Source organism: Acanthisitta chloris, unplaced genomic scaffold (assembly GCF_000695815.1).
Source record: "Acanthisitta chloris isolate BGI_N310 unplaced genomic scaffold, ASM69581v1 scaffold2721, whole genome shotgun sequence".
Classification (NCBI taxonomy): domain Eukaryota; kingdom Metazoa; phylum Chordata; class Aves; order Passeriformes; family Acanthisittidae; genus Acanthisitta; species Acanthisitta chloris.
In genome coordinates, this window is record NW_008657447.1 from 29471 (window position 1) to 52141 (window position 22671).

A 22671-nucleotide genomic window follows, 5' to 3' on the forward strand; every position below is an offset into this window, starting at 1 on the left:
GTTTAGCTCTAGCTTGATGTATAAACAAAACATATATGGATGTGTACTTTTATTTAGTTAATGCAATTCATGATAACACTTTCTAAATTGTTCTTTTATCTTCTATCACCTCTACCATCATATGTCCCAGTTAAACATCATTATGTTGGCTGCATTTATGTAATTTTTTAGGATATTTTTGAAACTTTAAAACCATTCCATAGTAGAGAATTATTACAGATACTGGAGTTATTTTTGTAGGAGGGATAAGGAATGTTGGTTTTATTTTTGGTTTAGTTATTTATTAAACCTCCACTTATTTTTGAGATGTCTAGAAGTGAAGGGTTTAAATATCATTCTTATCTGAATACCCCAATTACTAACAATGTTTTCCAAGGCTAACATTGACTGTCTTACTACTTTTATATTGACAGAGAAAAATCAACATGTCAGTGGAAATGAGTGAAAGATAAAATGTTTCAAGTCTTGCAAATGCTCATAATATTTAACAGTTTGCTTGAGCTGCTCATGAGAACAGTTTTTGTCTGAGATAACTATACCTTTAATAGCCCTAACATCTTTAAAAGGAAAATTAATTTTATTCCCCCCAAAATGCCAGGCAGACCTACCAATGCCTGCAGTCAGGGTGACACAGTGTGGACAAACTGGAAAAGTGCAATGTTGCAGCTTCGAGTTCTTCCCATCTTTTGAACTCTATTACATAGGAAGAGGATTAAGGGCTAGAACTGCACTACATTCAGCTCTGTGTCATGTTTTCTTTTCCAGTGAGTCTGTTGGATGACATGCCAAGATGTACCAACAAATTCTTGTGAACCTGAATAGTTACACATTGTTCTTTTTCAGTTTTGAAAATACATTACGATAGCAAATAACATTAGTAATTTGTACATTAGTAATTAGTAAGCACATTAGTAAATTAAAGCTCTGTCCTGCAAATACAAAAACATGTTTAACTTGAAGGCAATCCCATTAGACTCAATATTTAACCAACTTCCTGAGCTATCAGTTTTCTTTAACTATGTTTCTATATAATTGTAAATGTCTGTATTAACCAGTAGTTCTGTACAGGAAAAAAAAAAGTACTTAAATTACTTACTTCTTCCTCAGACAGATTGTTCTGTAAAAGATGGATATTGAAAATAACATTAGAAACTTAAAATCATAATCCAGCTCTACAGAAAGGACACTGAAAGATGTGAAAATAAATTGCTTCAGCAGCTAATTGAATTATGAAATTAACATATTAATGAACATTAATTAAATTTTAATTTCTGACAAACATTATAATAATCTCTCCATTCTAAAAAATAATTTAAGTATTTTCAGTTTCTGTTACAGACTGTTGGCTGCAGAAATCACTGACTCTCCTTGTCCACCCATAATTTGCTAAAATTATAACAGTAAAAAGGTTAGTTAGGTGTCTGGGAACAGTGCACCCAGAAATGACACTGTTTCCAAAATGCTGAACAGACCAGCTCTCTAGTAGTGAACAATACCTACACTACACTTGGGAAAATCAGAAGCTCTGCTGTTCATACTGTTAGGCACACACAAAATGAGAACAACAATAAGAACACCTTAGGAAATATTTGACTTTGACAGTGATCACATAAAGTTATCATCATTGAATTAGCTGTGTTATTTTTTAGAAGACCTGTAGAGTTGAAACAACCACATACAATGCATTCCTCCCACTTTTCACAACTGATGTAGTATCTTGAGAGGACATAAATGTGTTGATGAGCAGCAGTGCAATATAGGTCTCTAAAATTTACAGGTATGCACATGACAAACCCATTATTTAAAGCAAACAGCAGCTGTGTTCTCAGAAGAAGGCACCTGAGGGTGCCTACCTGTTTGGAACAGGTAACAAAAAGTGTGTTTAGTCACTTGAGAGGTGGCTGCTGTGATAAAGAAAGTATTGGTAGTAGCAGAGAAGATGGGAAGGTTGATATGTGGGGAAACCAATGCAAAGTTGCTGGCTGTTTAACTGAAGGACAGGCAGACAGGAAAGCCAACTTAGGCACATGCTCCAGGCCTATATGAGATCACTTAGGTGTCCATTTCACTGCAGAAGTCTCCTGGTTGTTATTCATATTTCTAGCTTATATGTCTGTGCATGCTCAGATCAGGACTTCATCCACAGCTTATGTCACTAGATTTACAGGCTAGAGGATGGCTCTAGTCTCCATACTTGACAGGGGATTTTTTTTTAATAAATGAAGTTTAAATACAGAAAAATGGGACCCAAATAAAACTTCAAGCTCAATTTACACACCTCTTCTTGATTATGTGGTAGGCTTTCCATGGAAATTTAAAGATCTCTATCACTAAGTTCAGATTTTATCTAAACTGAACCATCTCCATGGTCTACAAATTTATTTTCACTTCTGTAAGAGCTGCATCTTTTTCTGGTACAAAAGGCAATGTCAGTTTCCTACTCGCTACGGAAGAAAGCATTAGGATGTACAAAAATTGGGTTTTTTTAAGGAAGAAAGTTTGAAATACCTTATGTAGGAGGAAAAACAGAGATAAAAATAACTTCACAGAGGTCTCTTTAAGTCTAATTCAGTTGCCAGCTTCAAATATTTTGGCTGACAAGATCTGAATGGTGAGGAGAGAAAGGAAACCTCTACTTGGAAACAGTGATCTTATTAGTAAGTGAGCCACATTAACATGTAAAAACTACAGATTTCTTTAATAGCAGAAGCATTTCAAAATATTGGAAATAATACAATTTTACATTTGTTCCTATAACTATTGCAATTTCTTTCTCATACATACCATTTCTTTGACAACCTTCTCCAGAGTTTCTTTCTCCTGGAGGTTGAAAACGAACTTGGATGCTGGGACACTGGCCAGGAGCCGGAGCTTGGCAGCATTGCTAACCTCCTCAGCCACTCTGGTCATTCCCATGGTGAAAAATACAATTCCTTGGTCTTTAGCATCAGCTGTAGCTGCAAAAATATCTGGATTTCTTGGATGGTCCACTCCATCGGTGAAAAGCATGGCTATTTTCACACTAGCCAAAGTCCCTTCGGTCATGTAGAGTTGTGTGAGATTAGTTATAGCATAAGTTGTATAGGTGTCATGACCCATGTAGGTGATGGAAGCAATATGGGATTTGAATGCTTCAGGACCTTTCCAGTCATGGAAAGTTTGCTCTATGAAAACAGTATTGCTGTACTGGAGTAAAGCCATCCTCCAGCTAAGGGTACGTCCAGAACTAAGCTGCAGACCTTTCATTCTGTCTACTGTTTCCAGTACAAATTTTTTCTGCAATTCATGATTATAGTCCGTAGCACTTTTGGAACTGTCCAGTAAAAAAGCAATTTCCAGAATGCAGTCTTCATCTAGAATAAATAGGTATGGAGGTGAGTGATTTCATTCTACCCTTACATGTATTTTAGGCTTCAAGAGTGGGTGTGCAATTATGGAAAATTTTGAAAACATCTGTGATCACAAGTGTGAGCCCTGCATGAATACAGAGCATATAGAGGCTGAGGAATTTGCTCCAGAACAGATGCCCCAAGGAATGAAAAACTGAAGGTGAGTTGATGTCATGTAGTATGAAATGAGGAATGTTGTAGCATTTTTTTACTTTTGTTCTGTCCTCTTGATTGGTATTTCACTGCATATTCTACCAGGATGAGGACTGGGAAGGTGGAAGTCATGTACAGGAAAATGAGTCTTATTGGGTAAGACACTGGAATGTGATCACAGAATCACAGAATCATTAAGGTTGGAAAAGACCACTGAGATTATTGACTCCAACCTGTGACCTAACACCAGCATGTCTACTAGACCATGTCACTAAGTGCCATGTCCAGTCTTTCCTTAAAGACCTCCAGGGACAGTGACTCCAACTCCTCCCTGGGCAGTCCATTCCACTGTCTAAATTTGTGTTTTGACAGAGCTGGATTTTGTCCCTGGTACTGACACTCACAGCCAATGACATAAAAATGTCCAAAAGCAGGATCTGCAGAGTATTTATTTTCCAAACTACTGTTGACATTACTTCTAGAAAAAAAACAGGTATATAGGCTATTATTCTCTTGTGACAGTAAGAGGCTATCTGCTATATAAGTACAGCACAGAAATAATCTCCTTTTCTGACATATGCAAAAGGGAAAGGACAAGATGGACAAAGACAAAAGTGCAAAAATCAGGCATGTGAAAATGTAGAATGATGCAAACCTGGCTGATTATAAAGAATATCTTTCCTTATAATCAGCCTTATAAATTCCTTATAATCCTCCTGGACATGTAGTCCAGAATCCAAACAAATCAGGGTAAAAAACCTCCACGCCTGTTTTAAAATTACCATATTCACCTTGATCACTTGGGCTGGGATATTTTTCCACAGTATTTAACAGAATGTGTTTAGGTTTTGATCTTCTCAATCCATATCCTTTTTCTTCCCTGAGATTTTCTGCTAAAAACTCATGGTGTTCAAGTATCCAAAAAAGCCACCAGCATCTGAGGAACATCATTTGTTTGGTTTCTGTTTCCTAAACAACACAAATAATAATACAGAAATACAGCAGTACAAGGACAATAAAATATTACTCAATTCTGCTTCAACAGGTTGGTTAGCAGTCTGTATTTTAAATTGTAGTCCCTAAAAACAAACTAATTTTATTTTGTTTGGGTAAAATCTTCTCTAAAACACATAATAAATAACAAACAGAAGCATACTGAAGTGATTTTCAAGCCTAGTGCATATATATAGCACATGACAAACTTGAGACAGATGTTTTGCAAACACATTTTAATTCTCTCTCACTGCCTGGTAGTGTTTATACAACCAGTAGTTCTCATAAACCTTAACCATGACTGTACCTATGTGGATGTGCTATGAACCCCAAGTGTAATTCACAAGGGTTTTTGTTTTTTTTTTAAACCTGCTTTTTTCAGAGCTGACATGGAGACAAGGAGATATGGAGGCAAACCGTAATTTTTCCCTGTTCTCTTTACTTAAGTGCTGAGGGTCATGCATACTTCTCCTTTCCATCACAGCCCCCCTGGCACCAGAAATCCTATAGAGGAACAGTCTCAACATGAGGGTGCTGCCAAGGTATGAATATACCTGCTGTGCAACCCTGGGGACATACTGGCCCAGAGTGCTGAGCCCAGGCTTGACAGCTACCTATTGATGGGACTTCTTCCTTCTGCAGGGACCAGAGCTGTTTGTCACAGAGCTCACAGACACACCTGAAGCAGCTCACAGGATGCTCAGGGACTGACAAGTCAGTCCTGCCCCTTTTCAGTTTCCTTGTCGTCTCCCTGCAAACTTTCCTCAGGCAGCCACAATGCATACCAGAAGGGCAGCCCAGTGCCAAGACGGAGCATCTCACAGAAGTTCCCAACACAGCCATGTCTGCAGGGTTTCTTGGCTCCTGCTAGCTTAGGCAGGACTTCTTGTGCCCACAGACACAGAGAGGACAGGGGGTTCTTACCTCAATGTTCATAAGCAAAACGGCTCTGCAGAGATGCAGGATGCTGCCCTGGGCTCATTGGCAGCTGCGTTGTCCTCCCTGTGCTGGATGCTCTGTGAGGAAAGGAGGGAGAAGTTGGGCTGCAAGCTCCTGTGAGAATTGGTGTCATATGTCAGGAGGGGCCAGCAAACAGAGGCAAGGAGAAAAGCAAAGAACAGCAATCCTGGCTCCCCCTTCTCCGCACCCACCCACTCCTCTCCTCCTCCCCAGGCTATTCATATGCATTCTAGGCTTAGTGCCCCACGGCCATTTCCACACGTGAATCCTCATCCATACTTGGACACATATGGAAGAGAACTGTTCCCACCCCAACACACATCCCTACACACCAGCTCAGCTGTGTTCACTTCCTTCTCCCATCACTACCACACACCTTTTACCACTGTACTTCTGCACATCTGTCATGCTTTGGCAAGGCACCATTTGGTACTGGGCATCATGTTTTCAGCATCATCATAGCAGTTCATGTCTGTAGAATCTCTGTCAAACCTAAGTGAATCTCCTCATAATGAGGGGATTTCTGTTACCTGCTGTAGTAAAAAGATATTTGCGGTTTCATGGACTTGGCCACCTGAAATTTCAGTTCCTGGTGAAATGGTAGCATGAAGTGGTAAAGAAAGGCAGAACAGGCGTAAAGACAGTTTTAGACTACAGTTTCTCCAGGTTTGCCTGTCACATCTATCCTTTCAAAGACTGTAATAGAAAACAAAGACTGACACATAGTACAATGCCTTCAAAGTCTAAGCTGGGTGTGTAAGAATTCTGAAGGCTATCTCTTTTACCAGTGATTACAGCTTGTCACCTAATTACTCCAGTAACCTCAGAAAGCTTTGCATTACAAATCAATATATTAAACAAGTAGCTCTTTCTTCACAGAAATACCTTTTTGTTTTTTCCTGTAGACCCATCATTTTTTACCTACAGGCAGGCAAAGAGGACCCGATGCTAACTGCTGTCCTCCTTTCCATCTTAAGTGGACACCAGCTCAGCCCACTTATGACAGTCACAGCCAAGGAGGCTGAGAGGACTGTGGGGAAAAGATCCAGCTTTGGCTCCAGTTTAAATAGGAGAGGGACAATGCAGCTGGATGCTGATGACATTGGCTCTGGTTTTCTATTTTCTATCCATATTTGCCAGTAATTAGTGCTAAATTGGTGAACAAAGATGCTTGAATGCAACTCTGCATATTGTTTGACTGCTCATCCTTATCTCAGCTGAAACTAGTTCAGCTACAGCTATTTGTGCTACAGTTACAAGTAAGAAAGAATCTTCTTTCAAGGTTAGAAAGAATTGATGTTTATCTTCAGCCACTTCTATTTTCCATGCTTATACTGTCATATTCATATCTTGATTAAGGCGAGGAACAAAAAGGCTATTTCTTGCCCTTTAGGGAATACAAATAATATGGTGTTTAATTGAAATAGATACAATAAATCTCCCATAGCCCCTAAATCTTACTGAGAAAAAAAAATCTCATTTTAGCAAGAAAAAGCATGTTACCTAATGTTGGGATTGTATGCTTCCCATATGAAAAACATTGTTATTCTTTCATTTTCACTGCTAATTCCTATCTTAAAACATAGCTGGCAAATAATTTCTTAATTAAGTAACTATTCTGCTTGTATGTTTAGTAGCAAGTTCTTGGCTTCAGGATATTTCCTTTTATTAATGAATAATGTTTGCCTTCAGGACAAATTTTTCTCTTTTTTTCTTGGCCAGGTGCAACTTTAAAAGCTTAGTGAGGCCTCCACATTTTTATATGTTTGCATGGGAGGCATGGTATTATTCCAGGTATGTGACATAACATACAGTACACTTCCAGACTTGCATCTTCTGAAGTTGTGATGTTCTCAATACCTGCACTATTCTTATAGTGACAGTTTATCAAAACCTAAGTGATACCAATGTGAAATATCTATGCCCTGATGCATCTGAGATAACTCTTACCAATAAAAATTAACAGCAAGACTTATTGCCTCATTTACCACAAACTTTACCAAGTGCTTATTTAATATTTTAATGGCATTACACTATATGTATTTTAAAAATACAATAAATGCCTTACAAGCTATGATTAGGAACATTCATGCTGTCATTTAAATGTTATAAAGAATCTTTTTGTAAGGAAATAAAAGAGTTTTGTGTTTTAGCTTGAGGAGTGTAGACATTGCATGCTTCAGCACGCAATTAATTACAATTATATTCAACTAATATTTAAATATATTTATGTATCTTTGACATCTCTTGGAGATGACACTACAAACTTCTGTACTTAGTTGGCTAATTTGGGCCCAGGTACCCCACCCCATGCTTCCAACATGGCAGTAGTTGGCAATAAGACTGATAATCTTTGCAGGAGGCAAAAACTGAAATGAATATAAGCTATGTTACAATTGCACCAGCTGAAGCTGAGGTCATAGATAGTGCTGCATATTCAGATCTGTGGATTTTTTTCTCAGCACTGTTTGAAATCCAAGCATTCTCAGCTGTCTGATCTCAGTATTTCATTCTGAGAAATGAGGTCTAACCACAGGTAAATAGACTATACTCACTCAAAGGGAATTTCTTATCATTTTAGAACCATGAGAAGCGGTATCATGAAGAAAGATCTGCAAGATCTTTTTGCAAGTGTATTTAAGCACTATTAAGAAATGAAACAAAAGTGATATTTACACCCCTTTGTCAGTGCAGTGACAGCTTCAGAGATACATGAGGTTGCAAGGTCACTTTGAAAGGACACTGAATGAAGAACTGGGGCTTAGAGATTCCAGTTGCTGTTGCATGGCATGACCTTTTGTGTCAGCAACAGCCCTCACTATCACTTCCCAATGGGCAGAAGCAGCAACAGGCCTGACTGTTCCAAACCTCTTTCCTGGTGCTCTCTACTTCATCTGTCCCTCTCATCTGTGTATGGGTACCTCTCTTACAGCCTGGTCTGGCTCAACTGTAAACAGTGCATTCACTTTAGAAAATTCAGTACATTAGTGAGAAACCTTGAGTACTTTCTCTTAAGATGCATACTAATGTATTCTAGCATGATATCATGTCACTAGAATGTGACAGAGCCCTGACTAGTCCTTCTTCAGCTGTCCAACAAGCACTTGGAGATGGAGCAATTGCGAGCGAGCATAGCACAAATTACCATCTGAATATTTCTGTATGCTACAGGAATACTGAACCAGCAGGGAGACCAGTTTGTGGGAGCAGCATGAAGCAGACAGATCATGCTTCTGATTTTCCTCTGCTCTGATTGTAAGTTTTTGGTCCCAAAGAGCTTGACATGATGCTTCTGAAATGTGCTTGCATGTTTTTGCCACCTCAGTGTGAATAATGCACATATCACGTCTGCTGTGAGCTGTTAAAAATATGCACATTTCACACAATCTTCTTCTAGTGTTTCATGGCCTCAGGATAGTTTTGACCATTTAACCTGACTGCATCATGGTGTTATGGTATGTCAAGAGTATTTATTTCATTATGCTATACATGTCAGGACATGACCAAAGTGCCCAGAAGAAACAAAAACCTACCTGACTTGAACTCATAAAGTAATGAAAGTACACCATTTATAACATTTTGAGTCCTGATATTAAAGAGCAGTGTTATAAAGAATGTATCACATGTGTGAATTTTGGGAAAAACAGTTCAAAAGTTCAAATACTCAAAGTAATTGAACAAGAAAATTTAAAAAATCAAAACTTCACTGAAGATTATCTGAAGAAGGATAAAATGAAAACCTGTAGTTCACCTTTTGACTGCAAAATGTGTTCTAGTGAATTTGACAGCTCAGGATTCAGGCTGAATAGTCAGCTAAATATGGTAAATCTTGACAAATTGACTTCATTTTTTTAACTCTTGAGGCTACAGTTATTTTTTTAATGTGGACCTATGTTCTGTGATAAAATCTGATTTTTCAATATGAAAACTGATCTCTTAATGGTACAGCCTTATGAAAACCTGTAATGAAATCTTGGTATACACATAAGTTGTTGCAGAACTATTGATTCCAGTGAAGCCAGAATTTAGTCTTTGCTTTTTGGCACAAGTCTTGAGCATGTAATCTGAAAGAGCTGGTCAAAGCAAATCAGATCTATTGTGTTTTCACTGTCACTGAAAATGCTGTAAGGGCTTTTTATGGCAAAGATTTACTCTTTGTGTAGTTCCCAACAGATTTTAATGTTTCTTTGAGACTGTGCTAAACATGACTTTTTCTCTTACCGCTGGTATGAACCTGTCTCTGCATTTCCCCTCTTCTGCAATATTTTTCAGGAGATGCAGCAAAAAACCCACCAACAAGACATAGAAGGGAGGAGGCTGTTTTCAGTACTTTCCTATTTTATCTCTAGATACTACAGCCAAAAGCTCAGTCTGAGCATTTTGGTGGTAAGTAAATACTCATAATCTGTCTGCATGCAATATCAATGTATCGGCCTTTGTTTTTAAGATGTTTACTTATTTCCTATTTTTTTTGGCTTTTATTCTAATAGTTGTCCTTTAATTTTCAGTTACAGTATGTGAATGCATCTATACATGAATAACAGTTATTTTCAAAAGTATTTGGAGCCTAACAGGGGAATGAAAGCACATAAATGAACAGTACAGCTGTAGTTTGCACACACTAAATATTAAACTTAATATTTGGTGGTATTGAACATTTAACTAGATGAAAAATACTCTTAAAATTAAAACTAACCAAATTTTAAAGATATGGTTTGCTACATTGGTGCCAATGACAAGTACTTTGACAAGTAGTTATTTGGAATTTGCTGTTACATCTCAGTTGCTTCTTATTGTATAGTATACTTTGCATAACTATTTTCTTCCACCTGCCTGATTTTCATGATGATAACTCTAATTAGCAATACAAAACTCTTTCACACTATTTAAATACAGTAATTACATTTTTCAGGAGTGGAAGCTCATACACTTTGAGGGAGTTGCAGTAAAGAGCAGATGCTTTAATCTTACGTAGCACATTTTGAGAAGATATTGTCTGATAACTAGAAGAGGAATATAATTAGCAAGTTAAAGCATGTTGCTGTATGTAGTACACAGTATTTTGCAAATGACAGAGATTTGTTAGATAAAGTTATGCTCCATACGTTTCTAAAGTTGTAATATTTTTCATATTGGGAATAGATTTGTCCTTCAGAGAGGTGATTACTTATAGTGTTATAAAGAGACAAGCATTTATCTTACAACCATTGTTGTCAGTATAACTCTAAACTTGCATAAATGTTAGAATTTGTGTCTTTTGTTCTATGGATTTTATAACTGTTTATAATATGCATTAAACTCAGAGCTCATAGAAGTAATTGTACTAGTAAACTAAATCTCAGAGCCTTTAATCGTCCTGATCAGCCTCTTCTGACACCCCCACCCATGCCCATGCCCATGCACCTGGGGGCTCTGTTTCAGCTCAGTCTGAGGCCATCAGTCTTGGCCATAGTGGTGCAGTGGGATGTTTGTCAGTGGCTCTTCCACAGCCCTGCCTGGGCATGCTGTCCTGTGGCTTACGTCCCATCTTGTCCTGTCCCATAGAGGTGCCTGATACCCTGGGCTGGGGCTGCCCCCAGCCTGCCCATCTCCCTTGCTGGGGGCAGTGGGATGAGGGTCCCTGCTCTGCTGTCCCATTGGGAAGCCTCTGTGCCCCCTGCCCTTGGGATGCAGCTAGCCAGTGCTGCCTCTGACAGAACTGGTGCCATTATTTACAGCTTGGCATGAATGCTGGTAGGCATCTGAATGTCAGTGGGTGTCTATAGCTCTTCACAACCCCCTCAGTGGTCCCTGCATGTAACATCAGCCCTATTACACAGCATTTGCTTATGGTTAAATGCTGCATTGCTGGACCCAGGGGTAGGTCATCACTCATAAACTAGAAAACTCTACTGCATTCAGACACTAAAAAAAGGTATATTTAACCATAGGTTTGAAGGCTGAGAGAGTTGGGGTTGTTCAGCCTGGAGAAGAGGAGGCTACAGGGAGACCTCATTGTGGCCTTTCAGTACTTGAAGAGGGCCTATGAGAAAGATAGGCACACACTTCTTAGCAGAGCCTGCTGCAACAGGACAAGGACTAATATATAAGGCAGGGTTTTTTTACAGTGAGGGTGGTAAGACACGAGAACAGGTCATCCAGAGAGGTGGTAGATGCCCCATCCCTGGTTACATGCACCTAGTCCTGCCAGCTTCACTATTTCTGATACAGGCCAGGATGTTGGTGGCCTTCTTGGCCATCTGTGCACACTGCTGGCTCATGTTCAGTTGACTGTCGACCAGCACCCCCATGTCCTTTTCTGCCAGGCAGCTTTCCAGCCACTCTGCCCCCAGCCTGTAGTGCTGCATGGGGTAGTTGTGACTGAAGTGCAGGATCCAGCACTTTGCCTTATTGAACTTTGTCATGTTGGCCTTGGCCCATTGATCCAGCCTATCCAGATCTCTCTCCAGAGCCTTCCTACCCTCTTGTGTATCAACACTCCCACCCACCTTGGTGTCATTGCAAAGATACTGAGGGTGCACTCGATCCCCTCATCCAGACAATTTATAAAGATATTATTTTAGTGGAGAACTTCGTTCTGTTAGTCTGGTATGTGCTGCCTTATGGCTGGAATGCATTTGCTAAACTGCTGGTAGTGTTAGTGAAATAATAACCACTTATGATAGCCTGGTGGCATTTGCATCATTTTGCCATATGATGGGTCATTCTGCTAAGCATTTACCAAAAATGGGGCATATGATAAAGAAGGCATTTGTTGCTAGTATCAAGAAACTACTATCCTGTCTTTAGATAAGCTGAAACCTTAACTTAAATGTAGTTATGTCTGTCAAGGCACCATGCATTGACAAAACTATAACAGCTGATGTCTTTGATGGAGAATAACATTAGCCTTTTTATTTTTAAGTATCTCACAAATGTGCGCATGAGTTGCCTATCTCTCAGTTAGATTTAATGATACTCCCCCAATTAAAATAAATTTGTCTGTTATAGTGTTGATGTTTTTGAAATAAATGAAGCAAGAGATATAGAAAATGAATTTATTTTTTCATGTATGATGATAATTTTGCATGTGTTGTGTATTCTATTTCCACAAATAAATTACTTCCCTTGGTGTTAGATTTAGGTACAGTGGCTAAAATATGTGTATTAATACTGCAGTTACTAAATAATCACTAATTCTTGAATCTAATACCACACTTACAGTTTGTAATCCTCGTAAAAAGGATTATGTAGAGATACAGAAAACAGATGTCCATTTCTGAAGTAGTTAACCTACCACAGTGCTTTAATATCAAGGCATCTTTCTCTTCTCCTTCTGGTATTATCATCTGTTAACTGTAATGATTAGAGAGGTGGGACTAGATTCTCTAAATTTTTTAAAGCTTGTGGTATTCTAAACTTGTTAGATATTTGTGCATAGTGCTACAAAACATCTGACTTGTTAGAAGCTCTTAAAAACAAGTAAGTTTATATATAGTTGAGAGTTTTCAGCTGATTTTTTTTAATATTATGTCTTATATTGAACAACTGAAGCTTTTCAAGTGTTTTTCAGAAGAGAAGTTTGAAGGTCTGAAGTAGAATCTTACTGTGGAATCTAAGTTCTTAAAACGTCAAGCTGGCATGCAAAAAGAAATTCAGTTAAAAGATAGGGCCACAGGGTGTCAGCCTTGACTCGAATATGAACATTGTGTGGGCATTGCTGACTGCAGGGATTTGCTGAGAGATCACTGATAGGGCAAATCTGTTAATATCAGTACTACAGCTAACAGCTTTTTTTAAAACTTCAGGAAATTGATGTCATGGAGGAGTAACAGTGCTATCATTATAACCACTTTGCTTCAAAAAGATATCAAAACATGTAATGTGGTGGTTTCATAGTTTTCTTTTTCTGTTGAATAGTCTGTTTGGGCATTGCATGATACCTATGGATCAGAAATATGAGGATAGGAATAGCTGATTTATCCTCCTTCCTGGCTTGTAATGTAGCATGGGCTACGAGAGGTGTCCTTGAAATAGGGGAAAAGGGGGATGTGTAAGATCTCTTGTATGAATAGCATTGCTTGTTGGAATGGCTGAGATACAGAGTTTCTTAGTTAACCTAGCCTGCTTAGTGTACTGTTGCCCTTTGCATGCACTTTTCCTTTACATAAGAACTTAGTCCTTTTCAGTGTTATTGTCATGTGACAGACCTTCAGCCTTCTCTTCTGAAAAACACTTGAAAAGCTTCAGTTGTTCTGCACTGCAGAAAATAAAGTGTGTTTTTTTAATGATAGCATTTCTACACTCTCTTTACAAAGGTATATTTAATTGAATTTTGGATATTGCATACACAATAAATGTCCAAGGCTATATTACATTTCCTTATGTTAGCCATATTTTCACCTGACAGACAGGGAACTAAAAAGTTTCTTAGAGAACATCAAGTAGTAGTAAACTAGTTTTGCCAAGCTCTGTTTGTGAATGGGGCTCAGACCAGTGATTCAGCTGAAATGAAGATGCAGATTCAAAATATTCAGTAATGTTTTCATGGCTAAAATAAATTCTGTTTTGGATCATCTCAGAGTATGAAAACTTTCAGAAAAGACTAATCAAATTCAAGAGAATGTGTAAAGATATAATACTAGTTAAGCAAAATTAATTCCAAGCTTTCCAAAGTAAGCAAATTACAAGCTCATCTTTTTGTCTTTTTTGAGATCCAAAGGTAGCCTAACAGTCTCCTCCTTCCCCCACTTCTTTTAATTACTTGTATTTATTGCTTATATTTTCAGGAAGTTTTTTTCCCTAATGAAACTGCTTTTCAAGGATGAGGTGGTAGTGCAGTCAAAGCTGACATAACTGGGAAGGAATGTTCCTCGTGGTTGAAGTTAAGAAACTTCTTAATGCTGTATTTCTTATATTCTTGAGATTGTATGTTGAATTGAGATAACTTCAAATACATGCTAGCTGAATATTACAACACTGATGTTCCTACTGTCTGTGAGCAGGATCCTGAAGCATCTTCATCATCTTTTATGTTCTAACTAGGCAGTTTTTTACATAGACATGTCAACTGAAGATATGTATTTTACAGATTAGTGGCTTTTTTTGTGAGGCATCTTTAATTGCTTTACTCTGGTTTGTAGACATTAGAGATGCTGGGAGCACTGTGGGACAGAACTGCTCAAAATATGGTTCAAAACTCACTTCCATGAGTTATACAATGACAACTATCACATGCCTGTAGAGATTACTGAGTTCTGGGATGATGGTTCTGAACTGTAACTGGGAATTGGGAGATGGATGGACGATGCAGTAAGATTAGTTGAAGGAAACAGTGGTACTTTTTTTCTGCATGCTCATAAAGACTGACCTAGATAAAGCAGCAACAACTTACTCAAACAACCTGCCTGTTACTTGTAGTGTGGGGCAAACCAGTGGACCTTAGACCGTTCTGCCTCCTTGACTCAAGATCTTCTTGAGAACTCTGGTGTGGAGTCAAACTTCTTGCCTCACTCTAAACACATGAAGTTCTAGTGGAAGGATTTAAAAATAATTTTGAAAAGTGACATTGCCTGAAATATAAGTGGTTAATCCTGGTTCTGATCATTGTATATTATGAAACATGCTGCAGCATAGTTCTCAGTTCCTCTGCAAGCAGGAGGAATTTGCAGAGGATTTTTTTCCAAGGATTTTGCTGTAAGATTATTTGAGTATCGTGTGTTTCTTTCCTATGGTCTTCACTGTGTTAGGTATTTGGTCCATCTCAACCCTGTTGGTAATGATTACTATCAGGAGGAAGATAAAGTCAAGAAGGAAGAAGTCCTTTGTCAAAGAATGAGACATGAAGTGTACTGAGAGCATTGCTTTTAGATGTCATTCATGCCATAGGCCTTCCTGAATAGGTCTTCACAGTTGATATCTGTTTTGTAGGTCTGTTAAATGTCACCTCAGAGATGAGGAAAAATTTCTCCCCCTCCCCTTAAACCCTTGTAGCCATGGGCAGCTGAAGTAAAGATCACTTCAAAGGCCAGGCATAGCTTCCTTTTTTTTTTTCACTTGGCACTGCAGGGGCAGTAGATGGTAACCCTAATTTTACTGTCACAGGTAAATGCTATGACTATGCCTGGTTCTCTTCATATTTATAAATATCAGGAGTATCTCCTGTAAAGATGCTGAAATTGCAGTAGCTTAAAATCGGTGTTACAGAAATGGGAACATTCCCCATACAGAATAAGAACTCTAAGGCAGAAAAGGTATGTGACTCGGCATCTCTTATCTTCAGCTGCAACTCCTTTCAGGAGTGCTTAGATAAGATTAAAAGAACCAGGCTTCCTTCCAACTATCTCCCACTTTTTCACCTGAAGAAATTTGCTGAGAAAAGGAGCAGACTCTAGCTGCAGAACTTGAGTCAGCTTCTAGCATGTCACAACACAGACGCAAATTCAAGGAAAATAGGGCTCGTTTCTTCAAATGCATATGTGAAACTGAGCTCTTTTTAGATGTTGCACTTGAGCTGATAGAAAAGATTCTGTTGATTCCTTTTTGTCATTCATCTTCTGTGGAAAATTGTGTAAACTAAATATTAAAGCAATTGCAAACCAAAATCAGAGAGGATTCTGCCAGCTAGTTTAAATTAATCAAAACTAAATTCAACAAGCTATTAGAGATGCAAACTTACGTAGTCTGAAAATGTAAACAATAATGATCCCTAGAAAACATTACCTTTTATCCTACTCACCATTGGTGTTTTTTAAAAAATAATTATTTCATTTTAAGAAAACAAGTGACAGTAGCAAAGATCTCTGCTTTGGCTGGCAAATAGGGGAATGTAGACATAAAGATCAAAACGGCATTAGAACTAAAAGGAAATATTTTATTATCTTGTATGGTAAATCCACCAAACCAACATTTAGTCTATTCAAATTGTTTATAGATATTTGAATTTATTTTTGGCCTCTCCCTTATGTGACTGGATTCTGAAATGAGCAATGAGTTACGTGGATGCTACAAGAGCAATAGTGTGTGATGAATTCCCTAAAAATATTGAACTCTTTTGTACAGAAGGCTCAGTGCCTACTCTCAACTGATTTTGTGCTATTGCAAGCATGTGTATCAGCAATATATCAGAAATCTAACAAATGCAGTATTCCTGTAGGTGTTTAAATCAAGCACAAAGCTTCTGTTTGGGTATCTGACAAGAGAGTCTCTGTGGTATATAGAGTGTGTTCAGACTGAGCACATCTGGGAGAGTGGGCTGTGTTGGAGACACTGGAAGATGCACTCACTTTGTTTCTTCCTTACTCCTCTCCCCAAATCATCTACAATTATACTGGATTAGTTCTATGCACTTTTCTTTAAAATTTACTGGTATGTTTAAACTTGTATGCTGGGGTCAATATCATACTTGTCTCCTCTTGTTCTTTGCAAATACAAAATGGCTCGAACCCAATGAAGGTATTTTCAATTACACTGCATGAAATATAGTTGTGTTCCTGGGTTGTCTGTAGCCATAATGCACATAGTAAGGTCTGCTTACAGTTAAGCCCTGATCAACAGCCAGGTATGGAAATGCCATGGAAGAGAGGCAACAAGAGGAAAGAAGGGGAAAAGGGTCCTTGACTCCCAGAGCCCCTGTAAATCGGATCAATATTTTGTATCTTGGAGACTAGTTTTCTGTTATTGATTTGATACAAGAATTAAATCTTACTGTGTGGACTGGATTTTCCTACCCTATAAATGCATACTTGATTTTTAGACACTGCTAATGTAGTGTTGACTTTTGAAATTTTGAAAGCAATAGATGGAACTTAGCTAGCCAGCAATTGCTATGGTAGCAGAATGGTTTTATCATAAATCCATGTAAGTACATTGCAAGTATCAGTTAATATATTACTGTGCTTTCCACATCAAGAGATAGCATTTAAATTTTGTATTTAGAATCTATGCATGTCCATACATAAAAATCAAAGTTTAAATTAGTATCTACACAACATAAAAGTACTGTCAATACTGGGTTCCAGTGCAGCTATTATTCAGGCTTTAGTAATAAAACAATTATGAGAATAACTTTACATGCTCATTTGATAGTGGCACCCAAAGGTTCAATTAGATTGAATACTTAATTGGCTGGAACAACATGAAAATATGATTAGGCTCCTACATAGTAAGTTTTAATGAAAAGCATTATTTGAAATATCCTTATGTCTTCTATATTTAGAAAGAGTGAAACATGAGCAGGGATGATAGATTCTTTAGCCTTATTTTGGGATTGTGACCCATCAGAAACTACCTTTTGCTATGGGACAAAGAAAGGCATCTCCTGCAGCATATGACTGAAGGCAGGTTTTGTCATTTCAAAAATAATACTGGTTCTTTTTGGTATTCTAGAATATGGGAAATCCTTTATTCTTATATTCTAGCCCTTAACTGAATCCCATAGAGAATGATATTATGAATAGCTTTCTTCTAATGTAACCTTATACTGTTAAAACCTAAAGGTCAAACTAAAATGGAAAACTGCCCACAAATCCCTAGTCTTTCACTGTGTTTAACTCAGGATGAGCGTGAGATGATGACAGGTGGCTTTAAAGTACCTTTTGTCCTTTCCTAATCCTGGTTTATGGGGATTTAAACATCACAGCCATAGTAAGTAGTCAATGAACTGCTCTATCTCATGCATAGTTGTCCAGGGATCACTCCGAACTAGGAAAATATAGAGGGTATAGTGTTGTACCTTCATCTCTTCCTGGTACGCACTCTAGTTGTGCCCTGGACAAACATCTGATCTGGTTACTCTAAGCCATACTCAGTTTGTACAGGGGGTTTTATACTGGTAAGTTAGTTCAAACCAGCAGTTTCCTAGTTATGAATCTGACCTCATATGTCATACTGCAACTTGATTGATATGTCAGTTTACATAAATAATTTTTTTTGCTATAAGAAGAGTAGTAAGAACTACTGCACAAATTGATTGCATTCTTTTTGTTTGTATTCCTCTTTGCTGTCTTCTGTAACGTAATCTTTAAAGAAGCAGATTAATGCCTGCAAGGAAATATTAGGAAGACTTAAATATATCAGGAAGGAAGGAAAAAGGAAATGGCAATTTAGAAGAATGTGGTCCATACTGGGATAAGTGCAGGTATAGCAACAGAAATAAGCAAAGGAAAGAGCATAATGCCCATTAAGAGAACAGTAAATGGTTCTTGGTGCTGTTGCAAGATTTGGGTTTACTGTTCTCTTTCATCAAGAAGGTTTTGGTGCAGACATGAAAGAGTGCTGGCACTAACATCATATATAATTTGAATCTCTGCTGATTGTTGTCAGTGCTTCAGTATTTGGAACAGTTGTAGTCTGACAACATTTGGAAAAGTTGGATGACAGTAAAACTTGAGAATTTTCATGTATTTTGAATGTGTTCTGTAAATTTTATTGAAGCACACTTATCTGACTTGATTTAAAATATGAATAAAAAGCTCATCTGAAGGTAATGTTACACTCATGAGATTTGTCAAAGCCCAAGCAAGGTGGAATCAACAGTGACTATTGGCAATGAGGTACATAAAGGAACAGATATGACTAAATCATATTACAAGGATGGTGTGGGATGCCTGTGTTGATTGCTGACAATGCAAATCTTTGTCTCGAATTGTCACTAGGTTTCTTTGATTTCTAGATATTAAGAGAGAGATACAGTTCTGCCGGAAAACGTAAACAGGGAGCAGCAGAGTTTCTATTCATTAGTCTTTACTTCAGTACTTCTTAGTATCATTATCTGCCTGTGGGATGATAGCTTTTTAAATGAGAACTTCACCATTCATATACATATGCCTTTGCTCTTCAGGTTGAATCACTCCATTACACTCGAAAGGTAACAAACCTTGAAGACCACTAAGAAACAATAGCTAATAAAAATTCAGGGGACTGATTGTCTCAAAGGTTGACTGGAAATACTGGCTATTGACTGCAATGAGTTCCTGCTTGTATCTAGAACAACTAGAAACCTAATTTCTGAGGTCAGGCATGGGCTTTTGTCATCTTTTCTTGAAGAATATCCCCTTTTCTTCCTGCAGTAGATTCAGGCATCTTGTATTCCATTTAGCAATGACTATGGGCAGCTGTTCACTGACTGCTGATGAAATTTGGCTGAAAATACTGAACTTTGGACTTCTGCCTCCAAATTCTAATGGATCTTGAATTTTATCTAATGTCTAATTTTTATTTTTATTTTTTTGTAAATTCAGAAGAAAGCTTTTTAACTATGACCTGTGGAAATAATCTGAACGTTTTGGGAATTGAAGACATGCTTATTGGTATACACTTGATCACCCATCAGCCTTTCACAGGTAGATGGCAATAGTAATATGTCAGGACTGCTGAGTCCCTACTCCCGTTTTTCCATCATGCAATAATTAACTGGGTATCCAACTTCATAAATCAAAGGTCTAAGGTTTGAGGCTTGTCCTTTTAATTATTTCTGGAGTTTTGACTACAACACTACAATATGAATAAAACATTACTTTCAGGTCAATATGAGGGTTCAAGCTAATGGTCTTCAAATTAATGAAACAAATTCTACTGTACCTAATCAGCCACAGAGGATTATGGGGACCTAGGGCATTTTCATTAGTATCTCTTAAAGTGCCTGACACAAAGTGACATAGCTCCAGTTTTTCTAGGAGGCTAAGCATTAAACAATCAATCTTAAGGAAAAAAAGAAGTTTAAATATCTGGGGGAATGTGGTATGTAACTTCCTATTTCCTTTTAATAGCTTGTGGTTCTGGCTTACAATGACACTTAAACACAATTGTTTATCTTAAAGAAGAAAATAAAAAAAACAATTAACAAGCCCTCCAAAGCCTTTTAAAACAGTAGTAATTACAATGAGGATATTGCTTAACTCTGTCCTCATACATATTTTTGGAACTCACAAGCTACTGTTCCAGGGAAAATTTAAGCAAAATGAGTAAAGAATGTGTTCCAATTCCTTGACTATGCCCTTCAGCTTATAGTATGTGGACTAGAAACTCAAGTGTTGAGTATCTGAAATTTCTGAAAGTTACTTCTCTTAGCAGGAAATTACTTTCATGGTGCTTTTAATTTAAGATCTCATCCTGCATAATGCTGATCACCATGTATTCAAAACAGTAAACCAGCAGGAGGTACTCTTTACTTTGCCAAAGGCTTTAGAAGTATCCTAATCAGGAAAAATCTTAAATTTTGGAACTGGATTATACAATAATAGCTTCTGAACACAAGAGTGATTGCTGAGACCAAGAAAGAATTCAGTTAGCTGAATTGCAAAACACAAATCACACCATCAAGAGGTTTTTTGATGGCAAACTTCCACCTCTCAATTTTGTATTCTGTGAAGTGACTATGAAAAGAACATTATGTACTCTCCTCATGGTAGCTCAGGTGGATCTAGCTTCTCCAGGTGTGCTATTCTGTTCCTCCTGGGTAGTAAGGTACAATCTGTTGAGATGTTGGCATGAGCAGTACAGTCAGTCTGAGGGTGGTGTGCCTGCACTGCTATTTGCAGCTCTATTGTGTGTGTGTGGGACTGTGCTGTGAAGTGGGCACTGTGGCCAGCACTCTCCTGGACCTGTTTGACTGAGGGGACAAAAGGGAGTGTGAATGGGAATGCTGCAGCTCAGAGGGAAAGTGGATAAAGGGGGAAGGGTGGACTACTCAAGCCAGTCACCCTACTTACTAAAGTTTGTGCTCACTGAACTGTCCTATATCTCATTCCTGTGAACAAGTCCCCCAAGGAGGAGAGAGGTTGGGTTTTTTTAATTATTGTAATCCTTTTGACCTCATGCATTCATGAGTTTGGTCTCTTCTTGTCAAAGTAGTTTTGCAGGTTGGCTGAATCAGGTGCTCTTTTCAAAGCAAATATTTTGAGTATTGCTCCTTAGCAATCAGTTAAGGATTGCTAAAATGTGGCTTATCTTGAGCTATCATTTTCTTCATATTTTTCCATTTAATTTAACATAAAAATATATTTATGCTATAGATATCTCTCTAAATGAATCAATGGTTGGCATGCACAGGGTGTTGCAGGGGAGCTATACTTTGGTCATAGACTGAGTAGCTTTGTTCTCAGAAAGATTGTGTTTCAATATCTAGTCCTCTTTTTCAATAATCATGGAGACTTGTTCACAAAATTCAGAGTTAGACCATCTTTTCAGCATTTTCTTTTAAGTGGGCAATGGTTTATCGCTGATGTTCTGTAATACATATCAAAACTGTGAGAATCTGTCATCTGCAATCCCTCTACTGCTAAACTATGTCCTCATTTGTTTACTGTTATTACCCTGAGTTTGGTCTGGAATTCTAATTAATACTGCTGATCTGAAGGCTTATTATTTATCTTTTCTCAGGTGCTTTGAGTGACTGCCTTTGTGATCTTTCATGCATTTCATCCTGGTTGTTGCAGGAATGAGACCTAACAGTTCTTAGTATGTGAGAGTCCCACTTACAAAGGTGTTTGTCCTGAACAGATCTCACATCTGTTATTAACAGGCATGTACACCAATGAAAATTGATAATTTAACATATGACACATGGAAGGTACTTTTGCTTGTTTGGTATTGAAGTTTTTTAACTAACTGTGGGAAGTCAGAGAAATAAAGTTGTGGGACATTCTAGCTTGAATGATAGATAGTAATAGACTAGTAATAGACTAATAATCTTGCCTCACACTATGTTCACTCAGTGTCATCTCTTATAGCATCATGCTTGTGTTTATTTATAACAATAGCTGAGATAGATGATAGACTGTTTCCTCATGCTTTTATACTACTTACTTTTCACTGAGAATCAGCTTACTGAATTCCTCTCAGATTTTTTTCTAGTTCTTATCTGTAAAGTGCCTGAGAGATTCATCTAGTTTATGCATAGGAAATTGATGAACAGAATCAATGGCTCTCATCTACTTTAGTTACAACAATGAGTATTTCAGGTTTTGCTAAAGAGGCCCAGGTGTCCTAAATCAGAAAGTAATGAATGTGTCAGAAGTTTTAAGTGTGACTTCTCATATTAAAAAAAGGCCATGGCCTAGGCAGAGCTAGAGTAGTGTTCCTTGACATGGTAAACTGTATTTCCTTCTTTCCTGTTCTATTTGCTATTACATTTCTGCAGTACATGAGGCAGGGACTTGCTTTCACCATTTTATTTTCATTGATTACCTAAGAGAAG

At 37.8% G+C, this 22671-nt stretch overlaps 1 protein-coding gene across 1 annotated transcript in view; it reads right to left on the bottom strand.

Annotated features, from left to right (window-relative positions):
- The window catches only part of COL28A1 (collagen, type XXVIII, alpha 1), a gene marked incomplete at its 3' end in the record, with an annotated part of 32477 nt that extends 26936 nt beyond the window's left edge, over nt 1-5541 (bottom strand). Inside the window, exons 1-4 of the mRNA XM_009084700.1 lie at nt 5460-5541; nt 4334-4511; nt 2785-3353; nt 1097-1117 (exon numbers count right to left, since the gene is read on the bottom strand). Coding sequence (XP_009082948.1) covers nt 1097-1117; nt 2785-3353; nt 4334-4511; nt 5460-5471 — 780 coding nt within the window. The remainder of the gene's footprint in view (nt 1-1096; nt 1118-2784; nt 3354-4333; nt 4512-5459) is intronic.
- Nucleotides 5542-22671: the final 17130 nt, after the last annotated feature.